Consider the following 26872-nt stretch of genomic DNA (forward strand, 5'->3'; position numbering starts at 1 on the left):
TCTAAATCTGAAAATAAAGTGCAGCAGCAAATGTAACAATGAAAAAAAAATTACAATGTGCATTTTTTAAAAAGAAAACATGAATGTAACAGGTGTTGTGCTATAGATTCAGACACATAATTCAGTATATTTAGGGAATAAAATATTACAGGTGTTTGGAAATCAATCACAGCAGATGTGCTCTCAAAATATACAAAATGAACTCATTCATAAAGTTCATTCGAGTCAATTTCAATCCCATTGGTAAAAGGCACAGTCTGTGGAGAAAAATAAAAAAATAAATTAAAAATAACAGCACCAGATTGGCAGTCAAAGCTTTCAGTTCATAATGTTAGCAAGTTGAAAACAGCAGACGTTTACTAGCTAACATTCTGATTCTGACCGATTTCTGTTGTCTTCCTCAATGTATACGTACAGATAATTCAGCTATCTGCACTGGAGTGATAATGTGAATAAAGCAGATGTGACGAAATTCTCCCTGAGAATAACAGTGGCATTCACTACCAGCCTGAGTGCATCTTCATAATTGATTGTCTCCGAAACCACTTATAACCGAAGATGGCATTACACTGATTTTGTATAGGGCATTTCCCAAATGAGTATTAATCCCAGACATTTGCCTTAATCCTTATACTCCAGCCAGACCATGTTGCTATGGTTAAAACCTTTCCTGCAATGCTTTTCCCTGCACTTTCTGGCTTTCCTCCAGACCAGCCTTTGTTTGAGTATTAAATGGCTAGCTCAAATCAAATCAACATAGGACAGACGTCGGACTTGAAGCTTTATGGGTTGCCTTTTGTTTAAATTTCATTGCATGTGGTGGAGTGAATGTAGTATGTCTAATGGTCAAGGTTATATATTTGTTGGCATGCTACAGTATTTGGTTTTTGTAACAGCATGGGATTGAAACAAACCCAACACATGGCAATGGATTACAGTGGATGTGAATCTATAACACTGTGCAATATACAGCAGGGTTGCCTATTGGGCTGATAGTCTCGAGCATTGTGTCGCTCAGTGTGCAAAGCTAAAATATACTACAAACGAATGTCAAAGTGTCCATATTATGGACTTTAAATTTGAATGAACATATACACTCAAGTAAAAAATGTAATGCATCTAACAGTTTGTTCAAGGCATGCACTATGCTTCCATGCAGGGGTTGAAAGTCTGAGACCACACTTAAAATATGACATTCAAAATCAACATTATTTCAATTTTTCACCATTTTTAGGTCAAATTTCTCGTATAGATGGTCAGATGTTCTTGATGCCGTTGCAGCAAAAGATGCTCTTTAAATCATGCTGGGTAATATGATCATCAGAACAGCTTTTTCCTTTGGAATAACATGCACAGATAAATCCCTCGCATTAAGACGTTGAATGTGCATTAACAAAGTAACAAGGGTGAATTTTAATTTAATGTTGATTTGATAGTAAAATGGGACTATGAAAATAGACTAACTAAAATAAAACCAAATACTAAAATATTCTTAAATTCATGCACATTTTTCAGTTCAGCTTTTCACTGTAATTGATAGGCTGATAAAATTTGTAATAAATAATTTGGATTTTTCTAACTTCATTTGTAATATATATAATAGTTCTAATGTGTGTGTGTATATATATATATATATATATATAAACATTTAAAAAAACTTTATTAAAAAATAACACATATATATATGTTATTTTTTAATAAATGTTTATATATATATATATACACACACACACATACACAATATATATAATTTTTGAAATGTATTAAAAGTCAAATATATTATTAAATTACATAATTAATACATATATATATATATATATATATATATATACACTTTTTTATTTTAAAATTAGTATACTATATATACTGTACATGCATTTAAAAATGTATTTAAAAAATAAGTTAGAAACAAATGTTTTTAATATTTCAAATTATATTATCAGCATAACAATTAGCGTGAACTAATTTAAATATAAATACTAAATTAGAAAATAAGGTATCAGACTTTTGGACCCCACAGTGTATTTTGTGTTTGGTTAACAGCTTTAGATTTGTGCAAACACAGAGCTTGAACACTTTTGCATGACACAGTACTGATTTGCATGACCTAGATGACCTATATGTCTTGGCGTGGAGCTCTGGGTCCCGTGTAATTCTGGACCTTTTGTTTTCCACAGTGTAGTAGACAGAAACGTGTTTTGTTGATCATGCAAATTCCAGCGGATGTTGGCACAGAATGAAGAGGAGGGAGGGATCGAGAGGGGATAAAGAGGGACAGACATTAATTCATCAACTCACCATCATCAAGCTCTAAACGCTTACAGATTATAACATCTGATGCACGTCATAAATAGATTAAAGAACAATATCATTCACACTGTGTGGCTCCACTGCATAACACATCCTGCAGGAAATTATTACAAGTCTATAGTTCAATTTCTAAAAATGAACTGAATTCAAATGAGTTTGGGGCTTATAAATAAAACATCCTAAAACAAAATCTCCTCAAATAGACTTTGATCACGATGCCAAAGACGTCATGTGGAGGAGAGGGTCACTGTGCAATTGAAGATATTCACGAGATGCAACGAACAGGAAAACTGCACGTTGTGATTGTTGTATCTAAGTGGCCAGTGTTTGGTCACTTGGCACCCAGGGCTATTTTTGGGGTGTGTGTTTGTGTGTCCAGGTCCTGAGCAGGATGACCGAAGCTGAATCAGCACAGCCAGCGGCCCGACCCCTGTGAGCGCTTCCTCCTCCGCTTACAGATGTAGTAGATAGGCAGAGCAAACAAACCTGCAGAGAGATCAGTCACAACACAGGACAGCTCGGTCACACTGCAATCATCCACTAATCTAGTCATACAATCATTATCTGAAGTAATGTGTACCAAAAAGTGCTTTACAGAAAAATAGAAATATAAGAATATACTGTATATGTATATTATAGTTTTCATTATTTGCACAAATTAAACTAATTATATATATATATATATATATATATATACACAAATATTTTGCATATTAAGTCTATTTTCAGGAACATAACCGATTTAGGATTGTGCACTTATCCTCAAATTATTTGTTTGAAAACTGATTTATTTCATTTAATTTTCTTTAGTCCCTTTTCTAATTTGAGATTAGGTCAATCTCATTAACATTATATAATAAAAAGAATCATTAAATCAATTTTTTTCTTCTAAAAACCCATCGCCTTGCTTCACAAGGCCTTTATTAACCCCTGGGGCCGTGTGGATTATTTTTATGATGGATGGATGCATTTTTTTGGGCTTGAAAACACGCCCCCTCTTCACTACTATTATAAGGCTTGGAAGAGCCAGGATATTTTTTAAATATATCTCTAATTGTGTTTGTCTGAAAGAAGATAGTCATATACACCTAGGATGGCTTGAGGGGGAGTAAATCATGGGATCATTTTTTGGGTGAACTAACCCTTTAAGGACCTATTAGCCTGTGCCATCTAGAGTTTCATGACAGAACTTTGTATTTATTTAAAGGTGCCATCGAACGTTTTTTTACAAGAAGTAATTTAAGTCTAAGGTGTCCCCTGAATGTGTCTGAAGTTTCAGCTCAAAATACCCCATAGATTTTTTTAAATAAATTTTTTTAGCTGCCTATTTTGGGGCATCATTAACTATGCACCGATTCAGGCAGCAGCCCCTTTAATTCCTCACGCTGTCCGCACTTGCCTTAAACAGCATAAACAAAGTTCACACAGCTAATATAACCCTCAAAATTGGATCTTTACAAAATATTCGTCAGGCATGCTGCATGCATACATCAGATCATGTGAGTATAGTATTTATTTGGATATTTACATTTGATTCTGAATGAGTTTGAGGCTATGCTCCGTGGCTAACGGCTAATGCTACACTGTTGGAGAGATTTATAAAGAATGAAGTTGTGTTTGTGAATTATACAGACTGCGAGTGTTTAAAAATGAAAATAGCGACGGCTCGTCTCCGTGAATACAGTAAGAAACGATGGTAATTTTAACCACATTTAACAGTACATTAGCAACATGCTAACGAAACATTTAGAAAGACAATTTACAAATATCAGTAAAAATATCATGTTATTATGAATCATGTCAGTTATTATCGCTCCATCTGCCATTTTTCGCTATTGTCCTTGCTTGCTTACCTAGTCTGATGATTCAGCTGTGCACATCCAGACGTCCTGCCCTTGTCTAATGGCTTGAACATGGGCTGGCATATGCAAATATTGGGGGCGTACATATTAATGATCCCGACTGTTACGTAACAGTCGGTATTATGTTGAGATTCGCCTGTTCTTCAGAGGTCTTTTAAACAAACGAGATTTACATAAGAAGGAGAAAACAATGGAGTTTGAGACTCACTGTATGTCTTTTCCATGAACTGAACTCTTGTTATTCAACTATGCCGAGGTAAATTCAATTTTCCATTCCATTCTTTAATCTTATTTTGTTTTCTTTTAATTTTGGGATGCAATATAACCCAGACATGTTCCTGACAGGCTTTGTGAGCTTCACTTAGGAAGTGTTACACAATCCTACCTATGACCAAAGCCAGAGCTCCGACGACCACCACGAGGACAATGACCACTGGAGCCACCAGCACTTTACTCACTGCGGAACGAGCAACAGAAAAGCATTCAGGCTCACAAAAACAAACACATTTAGAATTCTTATCTACATCTGAGCTAAAGAGAAATGGATGGAGTGCATTTGTCTTTCTGAGCAAGTCACTTGATTAAAGTGAACCCTGTGACCCGTGGACCAAACACTTGTGTCTGTGATGTATGGATGGTTGGGTATCATACTATGGTTCACTGCACTAGCCTGAGGACACCACACAAACACTGACTCATGTAAAGTATACACACAGAGATATGCAAACTAAAAGCAGATCATAGAGCTGGGCATATCTCTGTGTTATTACTAACTGCCGTTATCAGGAGGTTCTAAACTAGCATGGTCTGGATTTGTGTAAACTGTTCTTTCAGGTTCGCTAGTTGTGTCAGGACTTTTTTTTTTTTTTTTGACAAAACCTTAACATAGAAGTGAACTTGTATTTCATCCCTGGAAAAGGAAGTGTAGGCTTTGTGCAGTTGTATACAAATATAAAAATATGTATATATAACTTTACAGTTATATACAGTTACAATGTTTAGTGGTGAGCTTGAATGATAAGATAAGATAATATGCAGATGATACATAAATAATGCAACTTTATATTGAGTTGACCTTATGGCACAACTGTTTGCAAATGAACTTGATGAATTGCTGGTTACTTCTATCGAATATAGCGAAGCACTTCATGGATCAGTACTAAACGTATGAATTATCAGGTCGAGATGCATTTTCTCACTTAATGAATGGGTCAGATAATTAATGAATTGTTGCACTGAAAATCACTATGTTTGGCCATGCATGACTCAAAATGCAATTAAATCTTAAATCTGTCTTAATTGTTGGCTAGTTGTTTCTAACATACAGTTAAAGAATTAGCATTCCCAAATGTGATTGGGTTCAAAGAGGTCATTGTCCCAATGCAAAAACAAAATCCTGTAGAAAACACTGGTATAAATACAGAAAAATACTTGTATATTGGAAACAAGCAGGTTCTCAGAGCATCTAGCTCAAGATATATTGCCAAGGTAACCTCTAGTAACTTAAATAATTAATTTGCATCCAACTTACTACAAACAGAGCCTCGGACCAGCCGGCGCAGATGGGGTTTCTCAGGCAGGTAGCGGTACTTGCATCCAAACACACTCAGGTTGGATGTGTGGTCACCAAAGAAGCGTAGATGCCTGTACTTCTCCCCACATCGATAACAAAAGTTTGTGTTGCACTGCGTGCAGGTCATGTGATCACAGCCCTCCGTTCTCTGAATGTGGATCTGTTGGTATAGAGAAGAAATAATCCTGGAAATGAGTAATCTATTCACAAAGATGCACAATTTAACCATCTATTTTTTCACATATTGGTTACATTTCTAGCCAGATCTAAGAGCGAGTGGGGCAGATTTTCCTGAATCTGGGACAGTGGCTGAAATGTTCAATTAGTGAAACCCTAAAGCTCACAAAATGATAATTTAGAATGATTACACTGTGATTATTCCATCAAACAATGCACTTCTCAGAATTAAAGGTTGAGAAACTTGCTCACAAAGGGAAGGTTCTCAATGGGAAGATCTTAGCTAAGCCCTCAGGTATCTGACTCAGGTATGTGCAAGGTATGCCAAACACTCATGTTACGATATGTCCTCCATAACACTAAGAATGCAAATGTCTGGATGGAAAACACCAACGCCTTGTAGAGTTTGTTGATCTCTTGAAAGTGTGTCAGTTGAAAGAAAATGGTCTTAAGTGAACTTTAATTCAGGATCACTTTGCCCATACCCCAGTCTTGTGACTTCTTGCAATGCCATGTTTACCAAGACCGTAATTAGAATTAGACAGGAGGAAAGGAAAAGAGAAACACACAATAAACACAATCCTTCTTCACTATCTCGGATGGGAACATTCAGTTTTTACACTGACTGTCTCTGTTTATCTGAACTCCTATTTTTTTTTAAATGAGCCATGTTTTATATTTCTGTAGCAAGTCTACTTGCAATGTTAGTCAAGTTTCTGGCACTAAAAGTGTAACATTTTTGTTACTGTACCTTTACGACTTCAGGAAGACTTTAGGTTCTAGTAACATAGCTAACATAAATGATAAACAATCCTTTTACAGCATTTATTAATGCTAATGCTAATATCTACATATTCTAAAACTTTTTATTTATTTATTTTATTATTTTACATTTTAAGCTTTATAAATGAACATTAATGAATCAACTGAACTTGAATTAATGAAAGATAGTATATTTAGTAATTAATATTAATCTAGATTGATAATTGTAAAAATGGCTGTTGTCCATTGTTAGTCCATGATACCCAATACATTAATGTTAACAAATTTAACCTCATTGTAAAGTATTACTAAAAAAACACTGTGTGCAGAATTATTAGGCAAGTTGATTTTCTGATCATATTTTTTTTCCAAGCACATTTTACCAATTCCAATCCACATCAATCTTAATAACTACTATTAATATTGTTTTTAATCATTTATAAGTGATATATAATTGTTCATGAAGGCTGGAAATGAAAAATGCCTTATATTCAGGTGTGCAGAATTATTAGGCAGGTTTTCTTTTACAGGCAAAATGAGCCAAAAAAGAGATTTAACTCAGACTGAAAAGTCAAAAATTATTAAATGCTCATGAGAAGGAGGCAATACTAATGTAATACTAGAAATTGCAAAGTTAAAGCATGACCAAGGGACAGCAAAATGCTCATTGGGTCAGCGGGGTCATACAAAAACAGGTGGAAAAGAAAAGACACATGTTAACTGCAAAATAATTAAGAATTAAGGTGAAGAATTAAGTGTGAAACCATCAGGAACTCTTTAGTCTCCAGCACCACCATTTTCCAGAACTGCAACCTACCTGGAGTCTCCAGAAGTGTGAGGTGTCAGGATCTCAGAGACTTAGGTTAGCTAAAGAAACCTAAAAAATGACCCGCACTTAATAAGAATCACAAGCTGAAGTGTTATAAAATACATGAAGACTGGGTTTTTATAAGCCTTATAGATAGGCATTTTTAATTTCCAGCCTTCATGAACAATTATATATCACTTATAAATGATTAAAAACAATATTAATAGTAGTTATTAAGATTGATGTGGATTGGAATTGGTAAAATGTGCTTGGAAAAAAAATATGATCAGAAAATCAACTTGCCTAATAATTCTGCACATTATGACCTATACACTACCATTAAAAAGTTTGGGTTTAAGATCTTTTTCTTGAACATCAGCATATTAGAATGATTTCTGAATGATCATGTGACACTGAAGACTGGAGTAATGGCTGCTGAAAATCCAGCCATCACAGGAATAAATTACATAAGGGAAAAAAAAAAAAATCTCTATATATTATATATAAAAAAATGTTTTTTACAGTATTTTTTATCAAATAAATGCAGCCTATAAATGACTTCTTACCCCAAACAGTAGTGTACATTGTGATAATTGGCTAATATCTGCATGTGAAACGAGACCCAACCAATGACCCCAACAAGTTGCTGAATAATGACCAGGCACTAATGGCACTAAATGTGGATGGGCATATAATAATGTACTCATGGTGACATCAATACCATTGCAAATCGTCAGCTGTGGCATTGTGAACGTTGGAATACATCCACACAGTACACTGAACTCTTTATTTAAAATAATGAAGGAAAATCCTTTTTCCATACCTTGCAGCGTGGGCACTTCTGAGCATTCCTCTGGCCATGTTCGATGACACTGGCCCAGTGACGCAACAGTTTGTCTCCTTTCCTGTAGTCTCGACACTTCAGGCCTTCATGCCAGGGCGCATGGCATTTAAAACACCAGACAAACTGGCAATTTGTGCACTGAATCTGTGGGGGACATAATGAACATGGACAGTTTACTTACACAAAAATGTCTTTTACCAAAGAAAGTCAAATAATTTAGGCAAATAATTCCACATTTACAATAATTAATGTAAGGTTATTAACTGCAGAACGAACAAAAACCTGACCTTGTACTTATGTTCACTCTTGATGGATGTCTGTTGGCTACGACCCTTCAGGGAAGTAAACAGGCTGCACTGGGGACACGGTTTTGTGCTGGAGTCCAGTCTGCTCAGTTCCAAGAAGTAGTTGTATTTTGCAAGCTCCTCACTAGTCAGGTATGAAATCACCAAGCTCTCCTCCAAGTAACCACTGCACTCTGTGATGGGACACACCAAGTGTGCCCGACCCACATGAACCTTAAAAGAAACCCAAATTTGCACATGACTAACATGCAAACAACCATCTGCAGCATTAATAGTTCACCCAAAAATGAAAATGATCCCATAATTTACTCACCCTCAAGCCATCCTAAGTGTATATGACTTTCTTTTTTCATCCAGAGTTATATTAAATAACATCCTGGCTCTTCCCAGCTTTGTAATGGCATTAAATAGTTTTTGAAGCTCCAAAAAGCGCATCCATCCATCATAAAAGTAATCCATACGACACCAGTGGGTTAATAAATGCCTCCTGAAGTGAAGTGATGGGTTTTTGTGAGGAAAATATCCATATTTAAAACTTTATAAACTACAATCAGTGGCTTAAGGCAGCAGCCGTACGCATGTTAACGAGAATTGAGTTCCGGTGAAAGGGTGACCTTTGACCTGACGTATGACGTAGCGTAAGCTTAGGTGAGAACTGACAAACACAGAAGCGCAGAAGAGGATAGAGCAAAATTCTGGTCACAAATTAGAAGTCTAAAACGAGAAGTTTTAAAGAAAAATGTTGGAGGATTTCGATATTAGAGAAGAGGAGCTACATCCTGCGTAAGGTGAAAGGTCACCATTTCGCTGGAACTCGACTCCCTCATGAACGCACGTATGGCAGCTGGCGGAAGCCAGTGATAATAGTACCTAAAGTTTCTTAAAAAAACATCACTTTGCTGCAAAAGGCATTTATTAACCCACTGGAGTCGTATGGATTACTATTCAATGCCATTACAAAGCTGGGAAGAGCCAGAATATTGCTTAATATAACTTTGACAGTGTTCGGCTGAAAGAAGAAAGTCAAATACACCTAGATAGCTTGAGGGTGAGTAATTCATGGGATCATTTTCATTTTTGGGTGAACTATTCTTTTAATCCAACGTTAAGCCTTCAGATGACTCCATGCGCAGTTAAATATGTAATCCACCCTGTTTGAAAATGGTTAACTGTACAGTGACGTGTGGAGAATGATTTAGCGTTCTTGGAAATCATGGGTTTTAATCAGTGATTACAAGCTAGGACACAAGCAGCAGGAAGTCCAACCAATCTGTGTACACAAGCAACTCAAATAGCCACTGTACAAGCAACGCTGTACCTGGGGTGCTTCTAAGTCAATGATCAACGTCACCTTCTCAAACAATCACTGAGCTACGGTAAATTGTGACTGAAGATGGCTCAGGTAGGAAGGTATACCCTAGGGGCTCGTTCCTACTAGTACACAGGTTGAATGCTGTATGTTTTGTTGATAAATGGATCTGTGTTGAATGACCTTTCCCAGTCTCCTGGAGGGAGTTAAGAGATCTCATGGATCAGTGAGATCCATTTCATTCTCATTGTTCATACTACAGCAGGGATTTGGTGCAGCCCTACAGCTGCAGGACTGTGACTATCGGCACCGCCCCTGCGAGAGGATTACGTCCCCCACCCATCTTCTCCCGGCCCCCCTTTGGGACGACAGGATTACAAAGCACTTCCATCGCAAGAACTAATCTACTCTCAGCCCTCCTATTTTTATGCTGGGATATCAAGCAACAGCATTTAGTGGACATTATCTGAGGTGACAAGAAATGACATGTCAAGAGATATCTGGCAAGTTTTGGGTAGTTATGAATCAGCTGGAATAAAATCTACCATGATATCTGCAAGCAATGCACTCTGGACCAAATAAGACAAGACTGGTTTACTACTGCTACCACAATGTTCATCCCTAAAATATGGCTATGCTAGATAATCGCCCTTGTTCTATGGAAACTCTTGGTTATGGTTAATTGTGTAAGAGTTTCACAGAACAATGTTACTTTTAGCGATGAGTCACAAAATCATATAGCAGCTGACTATTCATTTAGTAGGCTAGATTTTTTAAAATTATTTTAAAGTGGTGGTAAAACTCAGCCGCTAGAGTCATACACATTCAGATGGACATTTTTGGCCACTTTGTTTTTTGAGCGTTTTGCTACAAACGTTGTGTTAAAAACATTTCTGCGACACTTCGTCTGAAATCAGCTAATTGTACAGTGTTTTCTTAAAGTTGGCAAGAAATGATAATTCGCCTTTCTAGTTGGGTTACAAGGATACATTTACATACAAGAAGAAACACTTTGAGATTTGTTTTGAAAAGTACATCAAAATCACCTCAGTGTGAACAAGGTGTGTCCCAATTTGTGTAATTTTGTAGCATGAATAGTGTGAGTAGTGTGTTCACACTGAAAATTCCAACAAGAAAAAGTGCACTTTCAATTCTCAAATGATGCACTTACTCACCCGAACACACCGGGAAAGGTTGATAACAGTTACCACCCACAGTTTACTACTACTACCACAATGTTCTTCCCTGAAATTTGACTATGCTAGATAATCGCCCTTGTTCTGTGGAAACTCTTGAGTCTCAAGTGTTACTTTTACCGATGAATCACAAAATCATACAGCAACTGACAAGTCATTTAGTAGGCTGGATTTTTTAAAATTATTTTTAGGGGTGGTAAAACTCAGCCACTAGAATCATTCAGATGGACATATTTGGCTGCTTTGTTTTCGAAGCGTTTTGCCACCTGAGTTGTGTTAAGACCGTTTCTGCTGCACTTTGTCTAGCTGCTTTTGAGTACATAAATGCATATTCAAAAATCTATGAAAAGCAACCAATTGGGACAAGTTGAACCTAAAATCAGCCTAATTGTACAGCATTTCCTTAAAGTCAGCAAGAAATGGAAATTTACGTTTCTGACTCTTAAGAGTGGTGCTTTTCCACTGCATTGTACGGCTTGGAACAGCTCACTTTTGGGGGGTTTTCCACTGTGTACAGTACCTAGTACTTTTTTTAGTACCACCTCGGTTGAGGATCAAAGTGAGCTGTATCGATACTAAAATGTGACGTATAAACAGATCACTGATTGGTCACTACCAATGTCACTGGATTTGCGACACAAGACACCAAACCTGCTAGACTGAAATACGTCAGCAACAGCCACTGCAGGATCATTTGTTTGCCTTTGGCATGCTTAGTTGGGGACACTTGACATTTGATATTCAACAGTTTTCTTGACATTTATTCAACAGTGCTTTGATCTGCCTGCATTGACACTATTCTTTAAGAGCTGCTGTGCAGCAAAAATTATGTACCAGTTATCAATGTAAAGCTGCTTTGACACAATCTGCATTGAAAAAAGAAACGTATGTAATGCTGTATGGGGGTCAGTAGATGAGGTGGTGGCGCAACTATAACGATTAGTCTGTAATCCCACCCACTTTGAAGCAGTACTAAACTCAGAGTTCCCACACCTTGGTTAACTTCAAATTCAAGGACCGTTCAAGGACTTTCCAGGCCCAATACCCTCAAATTCAAGGACTTAGGCCCGTTTACACTATGCGTTTTCGTTTTAAAATGCATAAGTTTTGCTACGGTTACGCCTGTCGTTTACACTACGCCAGCATTTTTGAACATCAAAAATGGAGACTTTTGAAAATGCTGCAGACCCCATTTTGGTTTGAAAACACCGGGGTTGTGTTGCAGTATAAAAAGACCAAAACTGAGACTTATGAAAACGATGGTGTGGCTGCCCACGTTTGCTCTGCGTATCCTTGATGACCGTGTAAACATTAACATGGAGACTGAACTGCATTATTTGCTGGCTTTGTTGTAATTTTAAGCAGCCATTGAGCAATTAAACTCAGCATTTTTTTAAATACTGCAGCTGCCTATGCGCAAAAGGGAACTGTTTACACTTGTACACACATGCCCAGTGTGCATGAACAGTCATGTGACATGTGTAGTATAGACGGAGATAGTTTCTGAAACGCTGTGGAAATGCCGGTGTAAACGAGGATCGTTTTAAAACAAAAACGCACTAGGGCCTTAATGTGGGGACACATTTCAAGTGTACATTGATACACTGTTACAGTTTTCATGTGTCAAACACAACTATGCAAAAAAGCATTTTTTTTGCATTTATTTTTGGCCATATGACAGAGATCTGAAATTCTATTTGTCGTATTTCTGTTTTGCATAAAACTGAAGAATATTCGGTACATCCTATACTGTATACTAAAATGATGTGATATTAACTTTTGCATGGATTTTATTGAAAAGAGCTTGGGCTCATGTCACCAGAAGTTTTAAGATATATGAATATCCTTTTAAGTTGTTCTTGCCTCATGGGTTTACATCTGTGAAATGTTGAGGTGCCATCGTAGTAGTTTCGTGCATGCGTGAACGTCGTGGAAACGTACAATACAAAGTACCTCACGCGGGAAACACTTAATGTTACACATAAATGCGTGTAACTATGTAAATCAAGCAAGCTAGTATGCATAGGCCACGAAGTGTTGGCGAAATAACACATTAGCGGACTGGAGGGAATAATATGGAATTTTTTCCAGAAAACTTCTTGCACAAAAAAAAATTCAAGCACTTTCAAGGACCTGTATCTATGTATGTTTATTTTCAAAAGCTTTCCAGGGCCTTGACATTTTTTGATGCACTTATAAAAAACTATAATGTTAGCTTTCCTTATGAAGCAAAGGGGGACGATCTATCAGACTCCAATGTTGGATGACAAAATACCCATCTAAACCTCATACACTAGATGGCTGAATACATATTGCATTGTATAAGTGCATAGTGCATAGTACGTCATTTGGGACACAACTTCAGTTTACCTATAAATGACGCACTTCACTAATGCAAAAGATGGTCTTGGTAAACAGCACTAACAATGCTCATGTTGAGAGAAGGGCTCTTGTGGCTGATTGTGTGGCGTCTTGTGCTCGCAGCAGGTGAGATTCTGCAAGCCGAGTGTGCCTGGAGTTTACTTTGGGATCCTAATGAGATCTGGCACTCCCATGAGAGCCCTTACCTGAGTATGTGGCACCAACTGGTGACAGCAGTGCTAGCACTTCCCCAGGGCCACCCACCGGTCCTTTTTACACCTGTCAGCCTGCTGCTAATGGGCCGACCGTATATAGCTAGCACAATAACGGTGCTCAGCAGCCACCGCAGGCGTGAACAATCCTCTCAGTATGGATAGAGAGTCTGATTTTCTGCCTGTCATGTCACACGCTGGCATCCTGTATCAACTTTGACATGTTTTCTGATTGACCAGCACCTCCTCTTGAGGTGGGCTATCTTCTCGAGGAGATATCTTTTTGATGGATGTAAAATCGAGTGCAGAGTTTGAGCATAAATCTTTTTTTTTTTTTTTTTTTTTACGGTAAACTGTCAACAGTATGAAAGAAACCAAATTGCTGTGGGAAAAGTGCAGAGCAGACATGAAATTTAACTAGTGAGTGACATTTATCTTTCACATCTACTAATTTAGAGGAGCATTCCTAACCTTAAATGACTTTTAAGAAAACTATGGTGCATACCCAACACACAAACAGCATGAGAAACCATGCTTATCGGTGAGAAGATGAACACCTCAGGGTGTAAATTGTGTTTCCAAACACTTTCAGTATAGCATCCATAAAAAAGTAATCAAACATTTTTCATTTCCTCAGCAGATTTCTTGCATCACCTCATTTCAGCACTGCATCACATTTTTTTAATCTAAGGCCTCATGAATCTCAATTACAGTAGGTTGTAGGTAATATTCAGTCTAGCAGAAAGTTTATACATTCTTACATTTAAACAGATCGGTTATTCTCCACACCTACGAAAGGTCAGTGAAACCAACTATAAAGTACTCCTAAAAAAACATCACACGCTTTGATTCCATGTAAAAGATCAAATCTAATGAGGCATATTCAACACAGCAAGGCAAAAAGTTAAAGGTAGACAGACAATTTCAAAATGTTTAGGCATCACCACCGTGGCCTTTAAATGCTACTCTTACAGTGCAAAAGTAGAGATAAATGTGTGTTCTTTTAAACAAAGTAAATCAAACTACTCCACTTTAGAAGGATCATATTGCAACATACTTAAAGGTGCAATATGTAAGATTTTTGCAGAAAAATATCCAAAAATCATGAGAAAATTGCAGTTTTAACCAAGGCTCAGGGACGTGTGAGGTGTCGCCTGTCAATTGCGTCATACCCACGTTACCCTCGGTTTTCGGTTTTATTTTGTAAAAACCATGGAAACACCAAAGACGCTTTAATATTTACATGTTTTAATAGACAAGGGAACAACAGGTCACATTTATAGACAGAAAACGAATTATTGTTATATAGCTTAACACGTTTAGTATTATTTTTTAAATCTAATTTTCTTGATTTTGCGAGTACCATGCTTTACCATGCCTCCGAGAATTTTGTGAAGTAGCTAACATAGCATAATCAGATGCAGCTTTACTTTTAGTAACAGTAATACAGCATTTTCTCCATCATACAATACGTTTTAAAATGAATTGCATGTCATTTATCAACACAAGCCATCCAGCATTTAATATGATATTCTAAAATCGATCTATCTTACTGCAGTGTGTAACAGTGTCTCACAGCAGCTGCCGAGTGAACGCACAGAGTAATGTTGTAACATAATTTTAACACTCTCAAATGTATCTAATATGATAAACAGAGCTGCGTTACCTCATACTCATTACCAGAAAAGTGAAAGCGGCGGCGACTGTATCATAATAAAAGTGCTGCTGCTCGTGAGGCGTGTGTTGCGCAATCGCTCCAGCGGCCTCGTTCAGCTCCACAACACTCACTCCTGCTCTGCTTCATACTACAGTAACGTTAATAATCACATCCATGAACATTATTTCTTCCTGATTCCTATCCTGATTGTTTCTACCGGCTGTGATGTGAAGACCACATGTCCCAAGATTCCACGCTCAAAATTGGCATCATCAAGCTACGCCTTTGTTTTGAATAGACCTCTAGCGGACAGAAATCTTACATATTGCACCTTTAAATTAAACAAATATTTAATTTTGACTAAATCATACTCAATAAAATTCATTATTATTTTTTTTTTTAAGATAACTTTAAATTAAAAATTAAAAGTATTTATTCTATAACAAACAATGAATACACACACACGTCTGGTTCACTATCCTTGTAGGGACTCTCCATAGACATAATGGTTTTTATACTGTACAAACTGTATATTCTATCCCCTAACCCTACCCCTAAACCTACCCATCACAGAAAACTTTCTGCATTTTTACATTTTCAAAAAAACTTCATTTTTATTAATCCATTGGACCGCTGGCTGGTCCCCACAATGTACTCTAAACCTGTATACACACACACACACACACACACACACACGTTTGTTTTTGTGAATTGTGGAGATAGGCCGCAATGCATTTTATACTGTACAAACCGTACTTTCTATCCCCCTACCCTACCCCTAACCATCACAGGAAACTATACCATTTTTTATTTAATGTCTCTGTCCAAGGCTGCATTTATTTAATTAAAAATACAGTAAAAACAGTCTTTTAATAAATATAAAAATGTAATTTATTCCTGTGATGTATAGCTGAATTTTCAGCTTTGCTGCTCAAAAAAGCATTTCTTGTCATTATCAATGTTAAAAATAGTTTTTGCTGTTTAACATTTTTGTGGAAACAATGATACCATTCAAACATTTGTGATAAGATTAAAAAAAGAGAGAAATTAAAACTTTTAATAATCAGGGATGCATTAAATTGATCAAAAGTGACAGTGAAGACATTTATAATGTTACAAAAATTATATTTAATAAATGCTTTAATAAATTGTATAAATGCTGTTCACTGAGCTTTCTGTTCATCAAAGAATCCTGAAAAAAAGTATCACTGTTTCCACAAAAATGTAGAGCAGCACAATTACCAATTATTAGTATTAGTGGAATTACTGGCATATTATACATATTTTCATAATCAACTAGTTAATTTTAAGTCGATCTTGAGGAAAGCTAAATAATTAAGTTGATTATAAGATCTAACAGACACGGGGTTCAAAAACAGCTAGATGGAGAACAACAGAATGAAAGAGAATGCAGGGATCTTGAGACACAATTAAAAAAACAGCTGAACTATTTTTAACTTGATACATTCATGACACTGAATGCTTTTGTACATAGAGCAACAATCAGAAAATAGTGCAGACTGAATCTAAGAAGTCACAGTTTATGCATAATATTGAACACATCACTTAGAGCAGCCAATCACAGTAATTGTAATTCACTGAAGGCTATGTAGAAAAGCAGTGTTTTGATGGTTGTGGCAGTGCTGCTTTACAGGGAAGACACAAACAGAAATAGTTTACCATGCCAAGCGCTGTCAGCACACTAGATACCGCTGAGAAGTTTCTCTTTATTCATCCCCTTTGAAACAATGCTGCTAAAAATATTAACTACAAAAATATAAATAAATATGTAGATCTCAGACTCCTAAATGACATGTTGGATGAAATACCCCACATGTTGTTTGTGGCTATAGTTACATGTTTATACTTTATACAACCCATAAAACAAGTTATCATAACCATAACATGAATATGTACTTTTTATTACATAAATTTGTATTATATATTATAAAATTACAGTTCTGGATCCTGTTTTTGAGCTTAAAGGGTTAGTTCACCCAATAAATTGTGTCATTTATTACTCACCCTCATGTCATTCCACTCCCATAAGACCTTCATTCATCTTCAGAACACAAATTAAGATATTTTTGATGAAATCCGATCGCTCAGTGAGGCCTGCATTGCCAGCAAGATAATTAACACTTTCAGATGCCCAGAAAGCTACTAAAGGCATATTTAAAACAGATCATGTGACTTCAGTGGTTAAACCTTAGTGTTATGAAGCGACATGTTTTTTTGGCGTACAAAAAGTATTCTCGTCGCTTCATAAGGTTGAACCACTGTAGTCACATGAACTGTTTTAAATATGTCTTTAGTAGCTTTCTGGGCGTTTGAAAGTGTAAATTAACTTTCTGTCAATGAAGGCCTCACTGAGCCATCGGATTTTATCAAGAATATCTTAATTTGTGTTCTGAAGATGAATGAAGGTCTTACGGGTGTGGAACCACATGAGAGTGAGTAATTAATGAGAGAATTTTCATTTTTGGGTGAACTAAAACTTTAATTCAAATTCAATTCATATTTAGGAATTTAAAAAGTCAAAGTCTGAAAGGCACACAACACTAATGCACCTCTTCTTTTTAAAATTATGAGACGGATGTTACCATAATTATCTTTGTGAAACTTGTATTGGCATTATATTATACTATATATTGTGACAATCCATGTGTCTTTAAACATAATAAGTAAGCCGCTAGTGGACTCAGTAAAAACCAGTATTCTGAAATATTACTCCTAAGAATGAACCAAACGCCCTTGCCATAGGCACCTGACATTTAGACCGGTCGCCCCATTTGCCAAGCCCAACACAAAGGGCTGAAATGAGAAACAGTGGCTCTGTGAAGTTAAATATTAGCTATTTAAATGAGTCTTTTGTAGTGCAGACCTCTCGCCATTTCTCTCCAGTAAAAGTGCACATTAACCGTTCACCCATTCCTTTCATCTGGTAACAAACAATATTCATAGCATTCATTTGAGCTCATATATTCTTATTATCTAAATTGCTTTTGAAATCGTGCACCCACAGGCCTAAAAATTATTGCAATAAAAGCAGGATTGCAAAAAGATACTGGCAAATGTCATTTTCAAAATGTAGAAAAAGTGCACGAATGATCATTCAAATCATACAACAAAAGTGGAAACTTAACTCAAACTCAGATGTTAAAGCGATAGTTCACTCAAAAAAGAGAAAGATGTTTCATAGTGTTTCTGCAGGTTTTATAAAGGCAGATTTAAGACTTTTTGAAGACCTTTTTAAGACCAAGTAAAAAAATAAAAAAAAAAATAAGGAAAAAGTCAAGGGAACACAACATGTCAGTATTTTCTCTAAATGTTAATGTCTAGGAAGAACACAATTAGTTGTATTAACAACACTTCAAAGTTTCAAAATACCGATCACCATTACTTTTTGATTCATGTTACAAAAATTAGCTTAAGGTTTGAATACCTGTTCACAACCACTAGAATATGAACATGCTGCACAAAAAAAGAAAAGAAAAAAATGAAAAAAATGTGATGTTCTTGGTGTTCTCAGTATTTTTGTCTTGATTTCCAGTGAAAATATATAAAGATTCTTAAATCAAGATACATTTACTTGTAGGGGTGTAACAATATATATCATGTCACAATATATCGCAATACAAAAATGCAACAATATGTATCGTGGATAGTGACAATATGTATTGTGCTGTGTATAGTTTACCAAAAATGAAATTTACTGTGTGAGAAAAAAAATCAAGTTTACAGAGTTTTAGTGTCAGTTCTACATTAAACTACCATTTATTGAAAATAATGTGTAATAATGCAATGGGGGAATATTTGTGGGGCCCAAATGTCTTGTGTTACCAGTAAAAAGTGGCCCAAATTTTTTTTTTAAAAATATATCTAGTCAATGACAGAGTGCAAGCATGTTCATATTTTTCTGTATTTTCAGTGCTAGAATCATGAATATTCTTATTCTGGTGTCACCATTGTTCTGTGAATTGGGTTACCAGCACCATTTTTACCCCCAATGTTATACCAAATTTATCATTTTAATGAACAGTTCATTTTCTGTTAACCTTATCATATGTCTTGAAGTATCGCAACAATATCGTAACATGAGTTCAGTATTGTGATATGTATCAAATCGTGACATGAGGGTATTGTTACACCCCTATTTACTACACTCTAAAAAATGCTGGGTTGAAAACAACCCAAGTTGGGTTGAAAATGGACAAACCCAGCGACTCAACTATTGTTTAAAAATTACAGTATTGCTTACTTAAAATGAACCCAAAATATCTTGAAAATTAACATTTATTAATATGTTTAATAAATGAACATTTTAATTTCATTTTAGATTCATTTTAGTCATTTTCAAACAATAGTTGGGTTAAATAAAACTACCTAGCAGGTTGGGCAAACATTTAACCCAACAGTTGGGTTAAAACAACCCAATCGCTGGGTTTGTCCATTTTCAACCAAACTTGGGTTGTTTTTAACCCAGCATTTTTTAGAGTGTATAGAGAAGAAAAGAGGTATAAGATAAGAAGTCTTGTTTTCTGTGAAACTGAAAAAAAAAAAAGAAAAAAAAAAGTAAGTTTACAATTAAAAAAAGAACAAATATCTGCCAATGGGCTCAGAAAAATCAACTTAATTCAGAGCTTAATTCAAAACCATTGACACATACTGTATTGATTTTGCTTTAAGTGTAAACTCAATTAATTTTGTCTTAATTTCTCAGAAAACTAGACTTTACGGCTTCATTTCGCTTCCCAAGTAAATGTATCTTGATTTAAGGATGTTAAGATATTTGTACCAGAAAACAAGACAAAAATACTGAGGAAGATATTCATTAATTTGCAACATTTAATGCCATGACTTCATGAATTTATGCCTTTCTGCTCTGATTTAAGAAAAGGGATAGTTTACCCTCAAGTTGTTCCAAACCTGTATGAGTTTCTTTCTTCTGCTCAACACAAAAGAAGACATTTTAAAGAATGTTGGTAATCAAACAGTTGACGGTAGCCATTGACTTTCATAGTAGGAAAAAAAATACTATTGCAAGTCAATGGCTACCATCAACAGTCTGGTTACCAACATTCTTCAAAATATCTTCTTTTGTGTTCAACAGAAGAAAGAAACTCACACAGGTTTGGAACAAAAAAGTAGCTGGAACCAGAAACTGCATTACACCACCTCTCTATGATGCTGTACACAGCTGTAAAGCTGTCATTTGATACGATTCAAACAGACAGGTTTTACAGGTAATCAGACTTTTGCAGTAAGTCCCTGAAAAGCAAAACACATGCTGCAACAATGGGAGGAGTGGCGATATATCTGCAAGCGGCTATATAAACAAAATTCTTTTTGGCAGCATCATCGTCATAATTGTGCACTCCCAAACACAGTCGAGAAAAACGATCTAGGCGTGCAGCTAAACAGGCCAAGTGAGATCACCAAATGCAAGTTATGCTTGGGCATGAGTAAGACAAAACTAGACCAATACCTTCAGCCACAAAAGAAGGCTATCATTATCACATCAACCTCTGTCTGACCCCCGAGATCATTCACAGGGGCAATAAATCTGATTTGAGAGAACAGCAGCAACAGGCAAGCCAGCATTACTCGATTATGTCCACAAGATCCCTCCAGAAGGGCAAATTGTTTCTATGTTGCCTGCAAACCGCACACAGACCTTCAGCCAACAGTCATGTAATGTAATTAGGGCACAGAGAGGCTGAGCTCAGTGATTAAGCAATCAATTACAGCACAAGTTCTTCCTCCCCTTACCAGAGACATGACTCACTGCCACTGGGTAGAAAAAAACCTTCTCTAGACCCTCTTCCTCTTTCTAAGAACCTGATATTACAGAATTGTGTCCACACAAGGGATATGAAAAACTACATATTTTTGGTAAGGGTGACATGAAGGTCTTAAAGAGATAGTTCACACAAGAACTGAACACTTTATTCATTTACTCACCATTAAGTCATGTCAAACCTGAATGACTTTCTGTCTTCTGTGGAACACAGATGAAAAATGTTTTTTTTTTTTTTTTAACTTTACAATGAAAGTAAACATTGTAAAAAAATAAATATATATAATTGTAAGTTGTAAATAAATAATATCATTTCAATTCATGTTCAATTCAATTTGCCGCTTCTTTGCAACAGTTTGTGAAATTTACAAGCAATTTCTAAGTAAAAACCTTCAAAGAAAATCCTTCACCAATTTCTTTTTTTCAATAAAACCAGTCCAATGTTGTTTGGACCACAACATTCTACAAAATATCTTCTTTTGTGTTCCACAGAAGAAAAGTCATACAGGTTTGGAACAACATAAGGGTGAGTAAATGATGACTGAATTTTCATTTTTGGGTGAACTATACCTTTAAAACTTGGGTTGTTTTGGGGTTCACCTGAAGCCGCCTGCAATCTTCAGATACAATTGTCGCAATTCTAGTCACACAACACAAGTTGTTTACACAAGTTTAAGCAGTGAAATGATGGCTTAAGGTCCCAACATAGTCATGGCGAAGTTCTTTTTCGTTTTTGCTTAGGAATAAAAAGAAGTTCAAAATACGTGACCAGCGATATACTGTTAGTGAACATCCAACGCAGACCACACTGCACACTAATATGTGCTGCGCACTTTTCTCTCACTAACAAAATAAACAGACATCTAAAATGACCGCAGTAAAAGGGATAGTTCACCCAAAAATGAAAACTATCCCATGATTTACTCGCCCTCAAGCCATCCTATGTGTATATGACTACCTTCTTTCAGACAAACACAATCAGAGATATATTTAAAAATATCCTGGCTCTTTAAACATTATAATAGAGGTGAACGGGGGCGTTTTTTGAAGCTGAAAATAAATGTATCCATCCATCATAAAATATAATCCATACGGCTCCAGGGGGTTAATAAAGGCATTCTGAAGTGAATCGATGGGATTTTGTAAGAAAAATATTCATATTTAAAACATTAAAGGTGCCCTAGAATTAAAAATTTAATTTATCTCGGCATAGTTGAATAACAAGAGTTCAGTTCATGGAAATGACATACAGTGAGTCTCAAACTCCATTGTTTCCTCCTTCTTATGTAAATCTCATTTGTTTAAAAGACCTCAGAAGAACAGGTGAATCTCAACATAACAAAGACTGTTACGTAACAGTCGGGATCATTAATATGTACGCCCCCAATATTTGCATATGCCAGCCCATGTTCGAGGCATTAGACAAGGGCAGTGTATTAATGTCTGGATGTGCACAGCTGAATCATCAGACTAGGTAAGCAAGCAAGAACAATAGTGAAAAATGGCAGATGGAGCAATAATAACTGACATGATCCATGATATCGTGTTATTTTTAGTGATATTTGTAAATTGTCTTTCTAAATGTTTCGTTAGCATGTTGCTAATGTACTGTTAAATGTGGTTAAAGTTACCATAGTTTCTTACTGTATTCACGGAGACAAGAGAGCCGTCGCTATTTTCATTATTAAACACTTGTAGTCTGTATAATGCATAAACACAACTTCATTCTTTATAAATCTCTCCAACAGTGTGTAATGTTAGCTTTAGCCACGGAGCACTATTAAACTCATTCAGAATCAAATGTAAACATCCAAATAAATACAATACTCACATAATTCGATGCATGTATGCAGCATGCATGATGAACACTTTGTAAAGATCCATTTTGAGGGTTATATTAGCTGTGTGTTTATGCACTGTTTAAGGCAAGCGCGAGCTCCGGGGATGGAGAGCGCGAGCATTTAAAGGGGCCGCAGCATGAATCGGCGCATTTCTAATTATGCCCCAAAATAGGCAGTTAAAAAAATGTATTAAAAAAAAACTTCACAGACACATTCAGGGGACACCTTAGACTTATATTACATCTTGTAAAAAATGTTCGATGACACCTTTAAGAAGTAAAATAACAGCCACCTGACGTGATGTATGACGTATGATGTAGGAGTAGCATAAGCTTAGATGCCTCTCGCGGTTTAAACAAATATGGCTGTGCAACAGCATTGCACCAGCTCTGCGATTCGGCACTCACATTTATTAATACAGCACTTTATACAATTCATTGTTTAAAAGCAAGCAGCTTTACTGTATTAAACATTAAAAACAACAGTGTCAGAGTTTCTTTCAATTAGAATTACAACCCGTTTTTACTCGTGGATGTAAGTCTGACCTCGACGGACTGAACAGAAAAAATGAACTGGAGAAGACTTCCACGTCAAAGAAGGCGGAGCCTCAGAGCCACACCTACCTATTACGTAATCATCACGGACCAATGGGAGTTCGAAGGGGTTTACCAGTCAGAGCGAACTTTTTTTGGAAAGTTTGCTTTGGCAAATTGTTTCGAACTCTTGAAATGAACACCAAAGGAAATTCGTTTTGGCCTGATTTTGTTTGAAATTTTGTCATACCAGTTTGTTCTTTAATTTCGCTTTAACTATATCGGGGCCTTTAAGGGGTTGTTTACATGAGGCATGTATACGGAGTGCAATCGAATGGTTCTTGAGGTGCTTTTATAAGATGAACTATTTTCAACTTGACATGCTTTTTTGAGAAAGCATGTCAAGTTGAAAATAGTTCATCTTATAAAAGCACCTCAAGAACCATTTCCCAGGTAAAAAAAAGTACACTTCTATAATGTACTTAAAGTGCTCTATTTTCACACACTATTTTTATACTTAATATACTAAAAATTCTTTTTTAGTACTTCTTAAGATAATCTTAAAAGCATCTAAGTGTACTCAACTGTTCTATTTTGCGACAACATGAAATATGAACTAAAATGTGCTTTTAATATCTGTGTATTAAAAAAATGCATTTATGTATCACTAATAGTACATTTGAACCCATAGTTTACTACAAGTGGTAACTAAATACATTTTTTAAATACAGAGATAGTTTATTAAAAGCACATTTTGGTTCATATTTCATGGTGTCTCAAAATAGCACAGTTGAGTACACTTAGATGTTCTTAAGATTATCTTAACAAGTACCAAAAAAGAATTACAGAAGTGTACTTTTTTTCACCTGGGACCACAAAACAATTGGCAGTGATGCTTTAAATGGAATTAATTAAAAGACGCAACTTTTCCAAGAGGTTTTTACAATGAAAAACCTAAAGGCTAAACCTAAAGTACCACTATTAACATTTTAAAATAAAAATGTCTGGATGACTAAATGACCATTGTGACCCTCACAAAGCCCTCATAAGATTTTAGACACATGCTGGTGCGTCAAGCATCTTTGAGGAACTCAGAAAGATGGTCATTCTTTTTTATATCCCACAGTGTCACACAATAAGAGCGTCTGCTCAGCAGCAAAGGGAGTACTAAGATGACAAAGTCAGTGATGACCACATGGGCCAGTCTTAGCAGAACACAGGAAATTCACCACTTCTCTAAAGCAGAACAGGACAGACTGAGCAAGTTTTCACAAGCACAACAGAGAACCTCTCCATTAACAAACAGAAACATGCTATAATTAGAACACAAACAATTAGGAAGAGGATGACTGACAGGTGATCTTCCAACACTATTCTTGTTGAAGCACCTTGGTGTACCATATAAAGACCACAGTATGGTAATCATTCAGTACCACTGTATATATCACAGTATTAGAAAGCTGTGATTCTCATTGCTGGCATGTAGAGGCATATTAGCTTTGCATCAATCCACTTCAGAGGTTCAGACACAAACAATGGGACATCCCTAATAACAAGACTTTTTATTCAATGCTGAAAAGAAAGGACAAATTTGCAATGAGATGGGGTGGATGTGGATACCTGCGAGATGATGTATCTTTTCAGACATTCTTCACAAACGGCCTTTTTGCAACAGTGTAGCGGCATGATTTGTTTGTCATCAAGACAAATGCGACATGTTAACACAACAGATAAACTGTTGTCAGCATTATAAGAGTTGTTTATTCCAGACACCATCAGGTCGGAGACTGTATAGGGCTCTGGATAGGGATCATGGTCCAGTTCTGAATTTGGCAAGTCAGTGGGAGGTAAAACCAGCTCATCTGATGATGATGATGATGATGAAGAAGATGTAGTCTCATGATCATTTGTTGTTTTCTCAACAGGTATCCTATAATTATCATTGGCAATACAGTATACAGTGCAGTAAACATGCTCTTTTGATTGGCTGGGATATTCTTCACCACTCTTCAAATCAATATTATAATCAATATGATGATTCCCATCAGTATTTCCCAATCTTGAGTTGCTCTCCATGTCTTGTTGGAGACTTTTTGTGCTACATTCATCATCCGTTTCATGATCCAAATCGTTCAGTTTGATGCCAAATCCTACTTTCTCCAGATCTTTGGGATCTTCTGGATCTTTGATAGAACCAAAATTCCTTCTTAATATATCCACGGCTCTTATGTTTTCCCTCTCGTTATTTTCTTTATTATTGCTTCCCGGCTCATGTTTGTGTTTATGAAATTCCAAAACATCCTTCGAGGATAATGATGATGATGATGGCACCTTCGTCTCGCTGCTGCGGACATCCTGGCCGAAATCAGTGCTCCGTATCCCGCTGGATACATGGACAGATTCCCCGTCGCGTCCGGTATAACCGGGCATATTTTGCGCGGTGACATTCACACGCACGGAAGAATCATCTTCCATTCCCGAGCGGTCAACTTTCCATTTGTGCCAAACACACACAGTCCGGTTTCAAACTCACAAACTAAAAACAGAGCCAGTAACTATTATACCACTTCCGGGTCCGAAATCACGAATCCTAGTACGGCGAAGCCTCGGCTTATGAATATTAATTAAGCCACGCTGACGTTGCTTGGTAACGTCCCAATGACACACGTTTGTCTTATGAATATGAATTAGGCGGCTTTGACGTTGTGTCGTCGCCTTCCAATGGCAAACACTTTGTTTATGAATATTAATAGAATCCTTCAGCATAGTAGGATTAATACAGTCACAGCCGGGGGTTTCTTATGCTACTTTTGTTTAGGTTGAAAACTATTACTGTTTATAACCTATTAAATGCGTCACATCAAGACTGAAGGAAACTTTTGAACCTTCTCTTTGAATTATTACCACTGTGAATGTTTTACTCTACGTTCTAGTGTACTTTTGATATTTTGATTAGCGTCATCTATAGTTATTATTAGCTCTCTCTGTAGTAATCCTACCCTTTCCCATCCTGTCAATCTTATTTTGATTCATTTACACACTAGATGGAGGTAGAGCGTAAGTAAACGAATCTCACTTTGCAAGCTGGTTCTGCTTTGGTGCTTCACACGATAAGAGTGTCAGGAAAAAGAACGACATAAGCAAATGCTGAGTGTGATGTTTCTTTGGAAGAGTAAAAGGTAAATTAACCCAGTAATAGGTCACAGTGGGCATGTTGTACATGCTGAATCATCATTCTGCCCCACCTCGTTGGTCTCTTTTAGGATAAAGAGGCCCCAGGGTCCCTGATTATGTTTGCACATTCACAGCATCTTTAAGCCTT

At 36.3% G+C, this 26872-nt stretch overlaps 1 protein-coding gene across 1 annotated transcript; it reads right to left on the reverse strand.

Moving 5' to 3' along the window:
- Nucleotides 1–1945: 1945 nt before the first annotated feature.
- On the reverse strand, nucleotides 1946–26117 carry rnf217 (ring finger protein 217). The gene is made up of 6 exons (XM_067383175.1): nucleotides 25171–26117; nucleotides 8624–8854; nucleotides 8316–8480; nucleotides 5704–5905; nucleotides 4558–4629; nucleotides 1946–2796 (listed from the first exon to the last, which is right to left on the reverse strand). Exons 1-6 carry the CDS (start codon nucleotides 26023–26025, stop codon nucleotides 2717–2719), a joined length of 1605 nt encoding a protein of 534 aa, XP_067239276.1. The 5' UTR covers nucleotides 26026–26117; the 3' UTR covers nucleotides 1946–2716.
- Nucleotides 26118–26872: the final 755 nt, after the last annotated feature.

The sequence above is a fragment of the Chanodichthys erythropterus genome, chromosome 4 (assembly GCF_024489055.1).
Source record: "Chanodichthys erythropterus isolate Z2021 chromosome 4, ASM2448905v1, whole genome shotgun sequence".
NCBI classification, from domain to species: domain Eukaryota; kingdom Metazoa; phylum Chordata; class Actinopteri; order Cypriniformes; family Xenocyprididae; genus Chanodichthys; species Chanodichthys erythropterus.